At 40.0% G+C, this 16,429-nt stretch overlaps 1 protein-coding gene across 1 annotated transcript in view; it reads left to right on the top strand.

Annotated features, from left to right (window-relative positions):
- Window positions 1-13,308, top strand: part of LOC132891013 (cytochrome P450 2D9-like) — a 30,644-nt gene extending 17,336 nt beyond the window's left edge. Inside the window, exons 2-6 of the mRNA XM_060928448.1 lie at window positions 11,705-11,878; window positions 11,967-12,102; window positions 12,238-12,425; window positions 12,503-12,644; window positions 12,764-13,308. Of these exons, the coding sequence (XP_060784431.1) occupies window positions 11,705-11,878; window positions 11,967-12,102; window positions 12,238-12,425; window positions 12,503-12,644; window positions 12,764-12,960 (837 nt within the window). The 3' untranslated portion in view covers window positions 12,961-13,308. The remainder of the gene's footprint in view (window positions 1-11,704; window positions 11,879-11,966; window positions 12,103-12,237; window positions 12,426-12,502; window positions 12,645-12,763) is intronic.
- The last annotated feature ends 3,121 nt before the right edge of the window (window positions 13,309-16,429 follow it).

Raw genomic sequence — 16,429 nt, 5'->3', positions numbered from 1 at the left:
TGCTGTACTAAAAGAATATAACTCCTCATAAAAATTTTGAAACCTTTGATTAATATCTTTGTAAGAAACCAATATATCTCCTTGTTCTGATTTCACTTGAGTTATCGTGCGATCACTCTCCATCTTCCTAAGTTGTCTAGCAAGCAATTTATGAGGCTTTTCCCCAAATTCAAAATACCTTTGTTGTGTGAACAAAAAGGCCCTGGTTATACAGTCTGAGAGTATCTGATTGTATCTGTACCGCAGTGAAAGTATTTTCTTGTATGTGTCATTGGAGGGGCGTATAGCATTTTCTCTGTCCATTTGGTTAATTTGTTTTTCAAGCTCAACCAGTTCAGTCCGTCTCTTTCTCTTTCTTTCAGCCAGAAAAGATATTATGCATCCTCTAACATAAGCCTTTAGTGTTTCCCACAATATAGATGGGGATGTTTCAGGTAAATCATTCATTTCAAGAAAGAAGGTAATTTGTGACCCAATATATGCACAAAACTCAGGCTCCTTCAAAAGTTGTGGGTCAAGTCGTCACATCTTATCACGCTTAGGTAGGTCGTTAAGCTTTAAAGAAAGTGAGACGGGAGCATGATCTGAAATAATTATGTCATGATATGTAACCTTATCTATTAGTGATATTAATTTAGAGTCTGCCAGGCAATAATCAATTCGTGTATACACATTGTGAACATTAGAGTGGAAAGAATAAACCCTCTCTTGTGGATGAAAGATTCGCCATACATCAAAAATATTTGAATTTCTCAAAAATTCTTTTAGAAATATGCTTGATTTTGAAGATGGTGCTCTAAGGCTTGAAGAGCGATCCAAATATGGGTCAAGAACCAAATTCAGGTCACCTGCTATAAGCAGATTAGTATGAGAGACATCAGGAATCTGAGAAAAAACATGTCTAAAAAAAGAAGGTGAGTCAAAGTTGGGTCCGTAAATATTAACCAGAGTGATTGGGAGTGAGTATAATTCACCTACTAATATAAGAAACCTACCATCTCTATCAGCAATAGTGGTTTTGTGGGTGAATGGAGTACCTTTTCTAAATAAAATGGCTACACCTCTAGCTCTTACTGCGCATGTCGCATGATACATTTGGCCAATCCATCTACAACGCAATTTAATATATCCCTTCCTATTCAGATGAGTTTCTTGCAAAAATATTATGTCACTGGATAGTGTTTTTAGATGTGCTAGAATTTTGCCCCTTTTTACTGGCTGATTCAGACCTTTAACATTCCAGGTAACTACAGTAATTAGTCTCCCCTTCCCCAGTTGTGTCACATTATCTTGTGAAATTTTAACACAAAGAAAAACATTTTCAGCCTCATCAACAAAATCAAAGTGTCCATTTCTTTTTTAAGGAAGACCCTATCCCTCCCACCCCATAAACTCAGTGTCTGGCCTATACTAAAGAACCCCTCATAGTAAGGCGCGACCCCTCTTGGGAAGTTACATATGGAAAAAAGAAAAAAACATTTAAGTAATAAACACAACATACCCAACAAATACCTCCCTAACCTAACACTTCTTAGTAAGAAGTAAAATAGCTCCACAACTAAATATGATGTTTTCTAACCATACAGTAAACATTAGTAGCCTAGTCTACACAAGTATATGCACCAACAAGTAGACACATAGTCACCACGTCATCAGAGAATGGGACGCCAGATCTAGACTGTCCCTTAATCTTCTGTCCCAACATCCGGGCTGTCCTGATCAGGCGATTGACTTTCTGTGGTCTTATTTCCGAAGTGGCGCTCGGCAAATTCACAGGCGGCCCTGGCATCTTTATATACAGTCTCCGTACCATTGAAAGTCACTCTCAGCTTCGCCGGGTATAGCATTCCATATCTAACTCCTGGTTGGTCCCGGAGAAGTTCCCTGGCTCTATTAAACGCAGCCCTGCGCCTCACCACATCAGGAGTAAAATCAGGAAAGATATGGATCCTTTGTCCATTGAAAGAAAGCTCTCTCAAGTCGGCCGCTCGTTTAAGCACCTTTGTAACATCCTGATAATAGTGAAGTCGTGCGATAAGTGCGCGGGGTGGCGGGTTTCCGCTGCTGGCATTCCTCCGCATGACTCTGTGTGCACGATCCACTAGCGGTTGATCTTCCAAAGACAGCGTGTCTTTCAGGAGCCCAGATACAAACGTTCCAGTATCCATGCCCTTTTCTGAACCTTCTTTCAACCCCACAATTCTCACATTGTGTCTCCTTGAACGTCCCTCCAAATCATCACATTTATCTGTAAGACGGTCAACTTCTGTACACAGACGTTTCACCTCTGACTGGAGTTTGATGATAGCATCAGAACTGTGTGAGGCTGACTGCTCTAACTCCGCGATTGTTTCGCTATGTTGGGCAGTGGAAGTCTGCAGGGTTGCTATATCAGCTTGAATCTCCGTTTGGAAAGCAGACATTTCTCTCCTAATCGTAGAAGCCATCTCCGCGATTCGAGTGTCAATTGTCTGACATATTTCCATTTTTGTGGACTGGATATCAAAGCGTAATGACTGAATAGCTTCCAGGATTGTAGCATGGTTCGTCGAGGTGGTGTTAGCTTGCTCAGCATCTGCATTAGCTCCCTCTTTCTTTCTGCCTTGAGACTGTTTGCTTGTTTTCATCGTGGATCCCAATGAGTGAAAACGTCGTCTAGGGTATAATTAAGTATCACTTGTGCGAAATATTGTCGAAGATATCAGGTTATAATAACATTTTAATCAAACCATGTGAGAGCTATCGAGGGAAGCGACCTACCACGCCATGGCTCACTAGCGCCCCCCCCCATGGAGAGCATTACTCACTGACCTACTCGGTAAGTGGGTGCCTTGGAGTGACGTTTGTCGGCCTGCCTCTTGGATGCAAGTGTGGAGCTGACATAAGCTGACACTTATTTACATGAAAGCTGTGCATGGCAAACAAACTGGGCAAGGTAGCACTTATGATGAATATGAAGGAAGATATTGCGAAAAAAAATAGGTACCCTATGGGTACATGTGACTCCTGCTTATAAATAAATTTTTCTGATACCATGTCCATACAGTAAATATAGCATAATTTCCTCTATGAGGCAGTAGCCACAAAAATGAAGCATAATCCAAAAATGAACAATTTTAAAAATCACAGAAGTAAAATATACCAAGTGTCTGTACTTTATATTATTCTACTCTTACCTCTTACAGTTTTCGAAACCGAAACCTCCGAACCGAAAGCTGTCACCATGACCTTATTTCCAGGAAACTCTTATTTCCTGGAAATGGCCTGGCGCTAGAGCTCAGTGGAACACACTTTCCCTCTGGAATAAGCATAAACTTGTCTGAAAGCGATTTCTTTAGTCTAGTCCATTTATTTCGAATGGTGAACCAAATTGTATATGCTCACCGACCATTTTAATCGAAACACATGTATGCGCAGTGCGCAATTGTTACACTCTTACATTCTTACAGCATGATGACATAGTGGCTAGCGCCTCTATATAAGGCAGTAGACACAACAAAAATGATTTTGACCTTTTTGGTTACCTTGACCAGATGACCCTCAACATGTTGGAGGTTCTATTTGAGACCAATGGCCATCTATCCTGAAAGTTTCATGAAGATTGGTCTAGCCGTTTTCCCTTAATATCCTTAACAAAAAAACAAAGAAACCCGACCAAAAACAATACCTCACCCCCTGGTGGACTCTGTCCCGAGCGAGGTAATTAATGGCAAATATAGAATAACAAATAGAATAAATAAAAATATAATAATGTGGATAAAAATATTAAGTTATGGCGATTTATATTGACAATGGAACCTTTATGAAATAGTGTGAAAATTATAATAACTTAGAGGCTTGAGTACACTGGACAATTTAGAGTTAATCTCGATAACAAAAAATGTTCTACATAATAGTTTGAGCAAAATGATTTCTAACTATAGAATCCAGACTGTTGAATAATTTAGGAGCAGAATATTTGAAGGAGCTATAACCAGACTTGGATGATATTTTGTTTCTAGTGTTGTTGTTACAATGCCTTGCAAAAGTATTCATACCCCTTGAACTTTTTCACATTTTTCCACCTTACAATCATGAACTTAAAAGTTTTTTATTGAGATTTTATGTGATAGACCAACACAGAGTAGCACATAATTGTGAAGTGAAACAAAAATGATAAATGGTCTTCGAAATTTTAAACAAATAAAAATCTGCTTCCACGGAAGGTGGTCGCATTCTGCTCTCCCTCCTTTTTTCCCCTGCTTGTGCTTCTGTGTCTTGTCTCGTCTGCTGTACTTTTTGAAGAGACTCTTCCTGCATTACTTTCTAAACTAAAAAGCATGGAATTGATAAACTGGTCTCCTAACGAAATTGACACAGTTTTGGGTTCGGGGGAACCCGTTTGTCCTGCCGGAACGTTTGCGGCTGGTTACACGATGGACGCGTGGGAGCAGAGGCGGGTCGTGTGCCTGGCGATTCTTTCTGTGGAGGACATTGAAGATATCTACCTATTCGGAACCATGATTACAGGACTTTTGCTGATTGGAATAGGCATTGCCCTGGTATATCGAGGAAATCAGACAACGGTGACAGCTGTTCAAAGCCCCACAAAGCTGCCCGATATGATTGGAGTGGTGGGCAAAGCTGTTGGCACTTGGACTGTGGACATTCAGAACTTTAACCACAAAATGGTTATCTCGGAGCAGCTTTCAGCTTTGCAAGGAATACGTTTTTCGGAGATCAATTTGAATAGAGTGGACAGATATGGACAAGCGGTGAGGACGTGCAAAGACTGCGTCTGGAAAGACCAAACAATTCATATCTTATCGACATTCGGCACCCTGAGACAGAACCGGCCTTGTTTCAGGCCGTTGCTGAGAAAACATTTCCCCCTGAAGGTCAATGCCGGGAGACACTCTCATTCCTCGCATTTCTCTCTAACTCTCCGCGGTCGCCATTTTTACCCCCAGTGTGACAAGCGGGTGTGTGACCAGCGCCTTCATGGCTGCAGGAGCGGATGGCTGCTTGCTTGCGCTGGATTACCTCCTCCCCTCCCCCCCGCTACCCCTGATTCCCCCCCTCAAGTCCCGTGTTTAAAGTGTACCTGTGTTGTAGTTGTGCTTATGCAAAGGTTTTTTTTTAATGTTCCCACACTGTACTCCTGACAGGAGCATAGTGGGGAGGGTGTTCTTTTTTTTCCTTATCTCTCCTCATGTTGTGTTTCCTTTTTATCTTTATCCCTGTCTTCCTGTCCTGTCTACCCTATGTCAATTGTATGTTGTATATGTACGGACAGGTTGACGGCTAATTTCGCTGGTACATGTGACTAGTGACAATAAAGGGCATCATCATCATCTGAAAAATGTGGTGTGCATTAGTATTCAGCCCCCCTGTGTTAATACTTTGTAGAGACACCTTTTGCTGAAATTACAGCTGCAAGTCTTTTGTAGTATGTCTCTACCAGCTTTGCACATCTAGACACTGAAATTTTTGCCCATTCTTCTTTGCAAAATAGCTCAAGCTCAGCCAGATTGGATGGAGAGCGTCTGTAAACAGCAATTTTCAAGTCTTGCCACAGATGCTCAATGGAATTTAGGTCTGGACTTTGACTGGGCCATTCTAACACATGAATATTCTTTGATCTAAACCATTCCATTGTAGCTCTGCCTGAATGTTTAGGGTCATTGTCTTGCTGGAAGGTGAATCTCCTTCCCAGTCTCAAGTCTTTTGCAGCCTCCAACAGGTTTTCTTCCAGGATTGCCCTGTATCTAGCTCCATCCATCTTCCCATCAACTCTGACCAGCTTCCCTGTCCCTGCTGAAGAAAAGCATCCCCATAGCATGATGCTGGCACCACCATGTTTCACAGTGGGGATGGTGTGTGCAGGGTGATGAGCATTGTTAGTTTTCCGCCACACATAGCGCTTTGCATTTAGGCCAAAATTCAACTTTGTTCTCATCTGACCAAAGCACCTTCCACATGTTTGCTGTGTCCCCTACATGGCTTCTTATGCCTGTCTTTCAACAATGGCTTTCTTCTTGCCACTCTTCCAAAAAGGCCAGATTTGTGGAGTGTACGACTTATAGTTGTCCTGTGCACAGATTCTCCCACATGAGCTGTGGATTTCTGCAGCTCCTCCAGAGTGATCATGGGCTTCTTGGCTGCTTCTTTGACCAGTGCTCTCCTTGCTCGCTCTGTCAGTTTAGGTGGATGGCCATGTCTTGGTAGGTTTCCAGTTGTGCCATACTTTTTCCATTTTTGAATGATGGATTGAACAGTGCTTCTTGGGATATTTTTTTATAACCTAAACCTCCTTTAAACTTCTCCAGAACTTTATCCCTGACCTGTCTGGTGAGTTCTTTGGTCTTCATGATGCTGTTTTTTCTTCAGTGTTCTCTAACAAACCACTGAGGCCTTCACAGAACAAGTGTATTTATGCTGAGGGTAAATTACACACAGTAGGACTCTATTAACTAATTAGATGACTTCTGAAGGCAATTGAATGCACTGGATTGTATTTAGAGGTATCAGAGGACAGGGGGCTGAATACTAATGCACACCACATTTTTCAGATTTTTATTGGTTTAAAATTTTGAAGACCATTTATCATTTTCGTTTCACTTCACAATCATGTGCTACTCTGTGTTGGTCTATCACATAAAATCTCAATAAAAAACTTTTAGGTTTGTGGTTGTAAGGTGGAAAAATGTGAAAAAGTTCAGGGGGTATGAGTATTTTTGCAAGGCACTGTATGTACTTCAGAATTGCAGGTAAATATGTTCCTGAGGGGCAAAGTCCTTTCAAGCATTTGAATACAAATAGGCATTTATGGAAAGTCCAACAATCAGTCAAACGGATTCAACTCAACTCTCTAAACAAGTTTTCAGATCGTTCTTCTCTGGTCTTCTTTTGTAGAATAATGCAGGCACCTCTCTTCTGCAACCTTAGTAATCTGTCAAGGCTTGTCTTGTCAGCATTAGACCAGACCACATCACAGTATTCGTAAAGAGCCTGGACCAAAGAGCCGTGAAGATATTTGCACATGTCCGCAGTGAGATACTTTCTACTCCTCCTCAAAAGATTTAATCTTTTAGCTACTTTTCCAGACAGATCGTCAAGATGATTACAACAGGTCATAGTAGGATCAAAGGTCAGACCGAGGTACTTGAAAGAATCTGTAACTTCTAGGTCAGTTCCTGCGAATGACAATACTGACTTTGGACATCTTTTAAGTCATTGGTTAGAACCAAAAAACATGACTTTTGTTTTGGTAAAATTTACGATTAGCTTGTTAAGAGAGAACCAGTTATTGAAGGCATGAAGATTTTCCTCAAGAAATACAGTTGTGATCAGAAGTTTACATACAGTGACATGAATGTCATCTTGGATATAAATGTCATGGCAGTATTTGGGCTTTCAGTCATTTTTTTGAACTGTTCTTTTTCTGTGGCAGAACGTACAGCATACATCTTTAATTTAAAAAAACACTAGAATTTGATGCACAAGTTTTAATTTTCTTTGGGTTTTCTGAAATCAACACAGGGTCAAAATTATACATACAGGGTCAAAAAATATATATATATATACAGCACACCTAATATTTGGGTAAAATGCCTCTTCACAAGATTGACCTTGACCAAACATTTTTGTTTACCATTGTAACGTTCCTTACGTGTGGGTGGAGCACAGAGGACGGCAGGACAGAGATCAGGGGTAAATAGCAGCTTTATTGCCAAACTTTTCAGTCTAACAATGTGTGTACTTTTAATACACAGAGACACACACGCACTAGCATCTCGTTCAGGGATCAGCTCCCCTCTGCTCTCAGCTCTCCCTCTTTAAATCGGGCGCGGTCACTGGGAAGACACACAAACACAGGTTAATTGCTCTCAGGTGTAGTGATTCTGCCACTTACCTTCCCTGACTCCGCCCTCCTGTCACAGACCGGCGCTTGACCACGCCCCCGCAGCCACAACCATGAAGAAGCTTGTGACAGAATTCTGGTTGGATATTTCATGACTCTTCATGGTCTTAGTCCATGGTGATCTGAACTGTAGACAGTGATCAGCTTCCAGTTCATGGCAGGGTTGTGCCATGGTGGTTCCCAGGTTGTTCCTGACCATCCAAACTGACTTCCTTTCAGCTGAGGGTGACAGTTTTGGGTTTTCCTGAAGCAAAATGGCTTGGCAAAGTGACTACACCTCATGATAACTTGGATACAATTGTTTGAACTAATCTTGGAATTTGCAGTTGTTTAGAAATGGCTCCAAGAGACATTCCGGAGTTGTGTACATCTGCGATCCTCTTTCTCAGATCTGCACTGAGCTCCTTGGACTTTCCCATTTTACTGTATGTTGGTCAATCCAATGAGTGCTTTAAACAAACCCTTTTTATGAAGGCACAGAGAAGCTACCAGCTATTGTCAATCATAATCACTAACAGGAAGTTAAGAGACCTCAGCCTTGGCAAGATAAGAGACATTTTGGAAGTTTCAGCACTTCGGAGTTAATAATGTACAGTGCTCAGCATAAATTAGTCCACCCCCTTTGAAAAGTAACATTTTAAACAATATCTCAATGAACACAATTTCCAAAATGTTGACAAGTTTAATATAACATCTGTTTAACTTATAACATGAAAGTAAGGTTAATAATATAAACTTAGATTACACATTTTTCAGTTTTACTCAGATTAAGGTGGTGCAAAAATGAGTACACCCCACAACAAAAACTACTACCATACGTCTAGTACTTTGTATGGCCTCCATGATTTTTAATGACAGCACCAAGTCTTCTAGGCATGGAATGAACAAGTTGGCCACATTTTGCAACATCAATCTTTTTCCCTTCTTCAACAATGACCTCTTTTAGTGACTGGATGCTGGATGGAGACTGATGCTCAACTTGTCTCTTCAGAATTCCCCAAGGAAAATAATTTCTTTCCACCACAAAGGTGAAGGCTACAAGAAGATCAGCAAAGCTTTACTTATCACTCAGAATACTGTAGCAAAAGTGGTACAAAAATTTAAGAAAGATGGAACTGCAACCATCTCACAGAGACATCCAGGTCATCCATGGAGGTTAACACCTCGACAGGAGTGTCTTCTGATGAGAAGGGTTGAAGAAAATCGGCATGCAAATTCACTGCAGTTATCTAAAGAAGTAGAAAGCCAAACTGGGGTGACTATTTCCCATGACACAATACGGTGGACACTGCAGAGGAATGGCATGCATGGACGCCGTCCACAAAAGAAGCCTCTCTTAAAGCCCAGACACAAAAAAGCCCGCCTAGAGTTTGCCAGGGCCCATGCTGACAAAGATGTAGACTACTGGGACTCTAGACTCTGGAGTGATGAGACCAAGATAAATATTTTTGGAACTGATGGCTTCAAAACTGTATGGCATCACAAAGGTGAGGAATACAAAGAAAAATGCATGGTGCCTACAGTGAAACATGGTGGTGGCAGTGAGTGCTGCTGGTGTCGGGGAGCTGCATTTTATTGATGGCATCATGAATTCACAGATCTATTGCTCTATACTGAAAGAGAAGATGCTACCATCACTCCGTGCCCTTGGTCGTCGTGCACTTTTCCAACATGACTAAACGCACATCTAAGGCCACTGTTGGATTTCTGAAGAAGAACAGGGTGAAAGTGATTCAGTGGCCAAGTATGTCTCCTGATCTGAACCCAATCGAACACCTATGGGGAATTCTGATGAGACAAGTTGAGCATCAGTCTCCATCCAGCATCCAGTCACTAAAAGAGGTCATTGTTGAAGAAGGGAAAAAGATTGATGTTGCAAAATGTCGCCAACTTGTTCATTCCATGCCTAGAAGACTTGGTGCTGTCATTAAAAATCATGGAGGACATACAAAGTACTAGATGTAGTAATTTTTGTTGTGGGGTGTACTCATTTTTGCACCACCCTAATTTGAGTAAAACTGAAACAATGTGTAATCTAAGTTATATTATTAACCTTACTTTCACGTTATAAGTTAAACAGATGTTATATTAAACTTTGTCTTGTCAACATTTTGGAAATTGTTTGTGTTCACTGAGATATTGTTTAAAATGTTACTTTTTAAAGGGGTTGTACTCATTTACGCTGAGCACTGTGAGCGTATGTAAATTTTTGAACCTGTATATACAATTTTGACCCTGTGTTGATTTCAGAAAACCCAAAGAAAATTAAAACTTGTGCACCAAAGTCGAGTGGGTTTTTTTTAATTAAAGATGTATGCTGTACAATCAGTCTGCCACAAAAAAAAGAACAGTTCAAAGAAATTACTGAAAGCCCAAATACTGCCATGACATTCATATCCAAAATGGCATTCATGTCACTGTATGTAAACTTCTGACCACAACTGTAACTCCATAGAATGGACGTCCTTACCAGCAAAGAACAGGGCTGTCTTGTCTGCATACAGAACAACCTTGCAATGATGAATTGACTTTGGGAGATCATTGATAAACACGATAAAAAGAAGTGTTCCTATGACCGAACCTTGATGTGCTCCAAGGAATAGTTAATTGAAGTGCAGTTTGCTGTGTTATTTGATGTTGTTTATATGCCTTTAACTGCACTCATAAAATAGTCTAACAACAGCAAGATCATAAAACACTTTTTGAATTCCTGGTTGACTGTACAGTGAAAAAAATCTCATTAATTTAAATTAATTCAAGTGCATACAACAGTTCCATGTGAATGAATTGAGGTACATTATAACAATTAGTCTTTGTATCTCCAACATGTTTTGATCATACATTTTCAAAGTCCTGAAAAAAGTCAAACCCTGTATTCACACCCGAGCTCAAAATTGAACCGGGCCATAATTGGATCGTGTTAATACTATGTCACTTGATCATACTCTACATAATTCAAACTAGTAATTAGGAACTTGATTTAATTATATAGAATTCATGAAATCACATTTTGATGAGAAACTAAGTCTTTTTACGTAAACTACACATGATCTGCTCTCTTAAATATTCCATTTTAAGTGTAAAGGTTAACAATTGTGTAACATCTAAGAGGAAAGTAAAATTATTTCGAAAACATAATGCAACAATGCGACAGAGGAACAAGAGAACAAAGCTGGCTATGCTATTGAAGAGTAACATGAACCAATTATGGGTATCTGTGAGCTAATGTACGTGGAAGAGGGAAGATATCAATTTCCTCCAAGTTTGTGACACTACCCTATGACCAAGCATGAGTAGCGGTTCAAAAAATATGCAGTTGAACGGCTTCACATGTCTCTGAGGAAGCATGTGTTTGCACCACTTTCCCCAGTGAGTAGCTGCTATAATAAAATCATGGGAAGAACTGGCTGGTGGGTGGGAATTGGCATCAACTGTAGAAAACATGGACGGCTTGATTCCATTGCCTCCCACTCTACAGAAATGAAGCCAATGAACCATGTTGTCAAAATTTGGAGCCAGAGTCTGTGCAGTAGAGATGAAGTCAGGTACATCTACTCCTTTGCTATGCTCCATGTACAGTGGACAGTCCTAATGCTCAGTGATAGAAATGATCAGATGAATATGGGCACATTGTTAAATAATGTTTATTACATCTATCCAGAGAATGTAATAGTTTCAGCTGGAGATATTTCATTAATACAGATGCATCTATGAAGGACATGTATCACATGAACTGAAAATGCGATTGGGGGGTGTTTGAATGCATGTACTACAAGAGCCAAATCTCCCATTTTCTTATAGCTCTATGATGCACTTCCTGTGATGAGGTCCTTGCCCCTTCCCTTTAAAAAAGCCTTTGATAACTACAGCAGACTTAAAAGCTTGACAGCAAACATGATCAACAAGCACAAGACAACAAGAGTCCCAGGAAAACCAAGAGACTTTGTCGACTGCTATTTGGATGAGCTTGATAAGGTTTGTATTTGTGTGATTTAAGTCAATTCAGTTTTGCCTGATGACAAATCATGCTAATGTGTGTTATTTTATGTCTTGTTTGTAACAGAGAGACAGTGAATCCACTTTCAGTGAAGAACAACTTGTGGTGTATGTTATGAATCTGCATGGGGCTGGAACTGAGACCACATCCAACACACTACTTACAGCAATTCTCTACCTCATGGTTCATCCGGACATCCAGAGTGTGAACTTTAAAATTGTCCATTGCATTATCTTCTAAACCTGTTTATTTAATCAATGTTGAACTTTTGATATTTTTGCCCAAATTGGCAGGTTGAATGAATCTCATAATAGTGCCATACATGCTTTGTTTCTAGAGAGATGCCAGCAAGAGATTGATGAGGTTCTGGAGGGAAAATCTGAGGTGTCATTTGAGGACAGACACAACATGCCGTACATACAAGCTGTGATTCATGAGTGTCAACGTGTCGCCAACACTGTGCCTCTGAGTGTGTTCCACTGTACTACAAGAGATACTGAACTGATGAACTATACCATCCCAAAGGTGACAATTTTAATTGCTGTGGCTTCACCGTTCCACTACACATGTTAATCTCTGTTTTTTTTTATTTCCCTTTCCAGAGAACTCTGATCATTCCCAACCTGTCCTCAGTGTTGAGTGAAGAAGGCCAGTGGAAGTTTCCTCATGATTTTAATCCATCAAACTTCCTAAATGAACAGGGACAGTTTGAGAAGCCTGAGGCCTTCTTACCTTTTTCGTCTGGTGAGAACTCAGGAGTGAAAAGACACTGCAAACTTAATTTAACCCTTATTTAACCAAACCAGAGATTAATTCATTTGACAAAAAGCAAATCTACATTTATGTATTCTGTCTGTGTGTAGGGCCTCGTGTATGTCTCGGTGAAAGTCTGGCTCGCATGGAGCTCTTCCTCTTCTTGGTTACTCTGCTGCGCCGCTTTCAGTTCATTTGGCCTGAAGATGCAAGAGAACCAGATTTCACTCCTGTGTTTGGGCTAACAATAACACCCAAACCGTACAGGATGGAAGTCAGGCTGAGAGAACCAGCAAGAGAAATGTAGACCCAGTATATATCTGTATACTGAAAATATCTTTATGGCTATTGAAGAAATGAGCCTGTCCTCATGGGCATGTGATAGTTGTTCTAGTGTTAATGTTATGTTATAATTAACATGGTGGTTGGCTGTTTCACATTTAATTACTTCCTTCCTCGTGGCCTTGTATCTAAAATTGTGTCTTATTTTTTTCTGTGATTCTGTGAAAAAAAAGGATGTAAAAAAAGGGACGTAAGAGGTTTACTCAAGTCAAATTCCAGCTATTTAGCCCATGTTAAATTAAACTGCCAGTAGTAAATCTGGATCTTGTTTACAATGTTTGACAATGATTAAAAAGTTGCATTCATAACAAAATGTTTGTTTGTGCATATAAATGCCAAATGCCATGATTGTAAATATATAAAAACAAATATATGCAGTATATTTTATTTCCTAGTGCCAGTGTCATGCATGTAAACATCATGAAATACTCAAAAGGAAAAGTGAAAGAAAAATATTTTTGGGGTGCAGAAATAATAATAGTAACTAGAACCCCAATTCCAAAAAAGTTGGGACATTGTTTTTATTTATGTTTTACACAATGTGAAGATTTGCAAATCATGGAAACCCCATATTTCATTGAAAATAGTATAAAGAAACATCAAATGTTGAAACTGAGAAGTTTTATTGTTTTTTGAAAAAAAAACTGGAAAAAGCTGGAAGCCATGGACCAGAAACTCAAGGAGTACATCAAACATCAGCTAGGCGACAGTAAGAGGAACGTCCCACTTGGCCCGCCAAGGTACGTGCCCGATCCTGCTGAACCAAGTTCCCACTTCAATACAACACCCAAATGGACGAAGATTCAGCAGGTGGTAGGCAGGGCAAGATCTGCCTCATCACCAGGACCAAATGGTGATCCATACAGGGTATACAAGAACTGCCCCATGTTGCTGAAGTTATTGTGGAAGCTGCTGATTGTTGCCTGGAAGACTCAAGCCATCCCTTCAGAGTGGAGCAGAGTAATAACCACATTTATCCTGAAAGAACAAGATTCCCATAACAATCAGTTTAGAGGCATTGCCCTATTAAATGTAGAAGGGAAGATATTCTTTTCAAATGGTGGGAGAACAGATGGACAACTCCCTCTTGAACAATAACTATATTGACACCAGCTGCCAGAAGGCAGGTATCCCAGCATTCCCTGGCTGTGTAGAACACTCAACCATGATCTAGGAGCAGATCCAGAGAGCCAAGCATGAGAAGTCGGATCTCCGTGTAGTCTGGCTGGATCTAGAAAATGCCTATGGCTCAGTCCCCCACCAACTCATCAAATTTGACCTTGAGCACTTTATTTGAATATTGATTATGGTGTTCCCCAGGGGTCAGTATTGGGTCCTAAACTGTTCATTCTTTATATAAATGATATGTGCAATGTATCAAAGCTATTTAAGATGGTATTATTTGCAGATGACATGAATATGTTTTGTTCTGGAACAAATTTACATGAGTTAGAAAACATAATCTCTTCAGAATTGTGCAGGTTAAAAAGTTGGTTTGATCTAAATAAATTATTAAGTCTGTCTAAAACATATGTTATTTCATAATTCTAAAATAAATAAGGCAATAAATGTACAGGTAGATGTTGTTGACATTGAAAGAGTTTCTAATAATACATTTCTTGGGGTAATAATAGATGATAGAATTACTTGGAAATCACATATAAAATACATAATTAAACTATCAAGAAGCATATCTGCGTTGAGTATAGCTAAGCACGTCCTGGACTATAATTCACTCCGCATTCTTTACTGTTCCCTGGTTTTACCATACTTAAATTACTGCTCAGTGGTGTGGGGAAATACGTATAAATGTTCACTTCATGCAATAACTATACTTCAAAAAAAGAGCTATAAGAATAATTCATAGTGCTGGTTACCGAGATCATACTAATTCACTATTTTTAAATTCAAAATGTTTAAAATTCAGGGATATTATCGAATATAAAACTGCCTTAATAATGTACAAAGTAAGGAATTATAAAGTACCAAGGAATATCCAAATAATTACAATAACATTCTATTGATAATAGAAGTGTATATATGTAGGTATTATATCATAATGAGTATTGTGTGTGTTTATATACACACACACACACACACAACCCCGATTCCAAAAAAGTTGGGACAAAGTACAAATTGTAAATAAAAATGGAATGCAATGATGTGGAAGTTTCAAAATTCCATATTTTATTCAAAATAGAACATAGATGACATATCAAATGTTTAAACTGAGAACATGTATCATTTAAAGAGAAAAATTAGGTGAGTTTAAATTTCATGACAACACCACATCTCAAAAAAGTTGGGACAAGGCCATGTTTCCCACTGTGAGACATCCCCTTTTCTCTTTACAACAGTCTGTAAACGTCTGGGGACTGAGGAGACAAGTTGCTCAAGTTTAGGGATAGGAATGTTAACCCATTCTTCTCTAATGTAGGATTCTAGTTGCTCAACTGTCTTAGGTCTTTTTTGTCGTATCTTCCGTTTTATGATGCGCCAAATGTTTTCTATGGGTGAAAGATCTGGACTCCAGGCTGGCCAGTTCAGTACCCGGACCCTTCTTCTACACAGCCATGATGCTGTAATTGATGCAGTATGTGGTTTGGCATTGTCATGTTGGAAAATGCAAGGTCTTCCCTGAAAGAGACGTCGTCTGGATGGGAGCATATGTTGCTCTAGAACCTGGATATACCTTTCAGCATTGATGGTGTCTTTCCAGATGTGTAAGCTGCCCATGCCACACGCACTAATGCAACCCCATACCATCAGAGATGCAGGCTTCTGAACTGAGCGCCGATAACAACTTGGGTCGTCCTTCTCCTCTTTAGTCCGAATGACACGGCGTCCCTGATTTCCATAAAGAACTTCAAATTTTGATTTGTCTGACCACAGAACAGTTTTCCACTTTGCCACAGTCCATTTTAAATGAGCCTTGGCCCAGAGAAGACGTCTGCGCTTCTGGATCATGTTTAGGTACGGCTTCTTCTTTGAACTATAGAGTTTTAGCTGGCAACGGCGGATGGCACGGTGAATTGTGTTCACAGATAATGTTCTCTGGAAATATTCCTGAGCCCATTTTGTGATTTCCAATACAGAAACATGCCTGTATGTGATGCAGTGCCGTCTAAGGGCCCGAAGATCACGGGCACCCAGTATGGTTTTCCGGCCTTGACCCTTATGCACAGAGATCAGGCCCGTAGCCAGCATTGTGGGGGGGGGGGGGGGGGGGGGGATCTTTTTTCCCCAAAAGTGGACTTCATCTGGCCCCCTATTCCCGTACCCCCCAAATACATGAGCACACTTCAAATCTTCTAATTTAGACATTTTTTTATTCGTTATAAGTTCTCTGTTGTCTAACTTATTATTATCTTCCTACAACTGTGCTGTGACTTCATTGTCTGTCTCTGTTGCTCACCTCAGTTGTCTGTTGTTGC

Source organism: Neoarius graeffei, chromosome 8 (assembly GCF_027579695.1).
Source record: "Neoarius graeffei isolate fNeoGra1 chromosome 8, fNeoGra1.pri, whole genome shotgun sequence".
Taxonomy (NCBI): Eukaryota; Metazoa; Chordata; class Actinopteri; order Siluriformes; family Ariidae; genus Neoarius; species Neoarius graeffei.
Note: the sequence above shows the minus strand (reverse complement) of the source record. Positions and strands in the feature narration are given on the sequence as shown.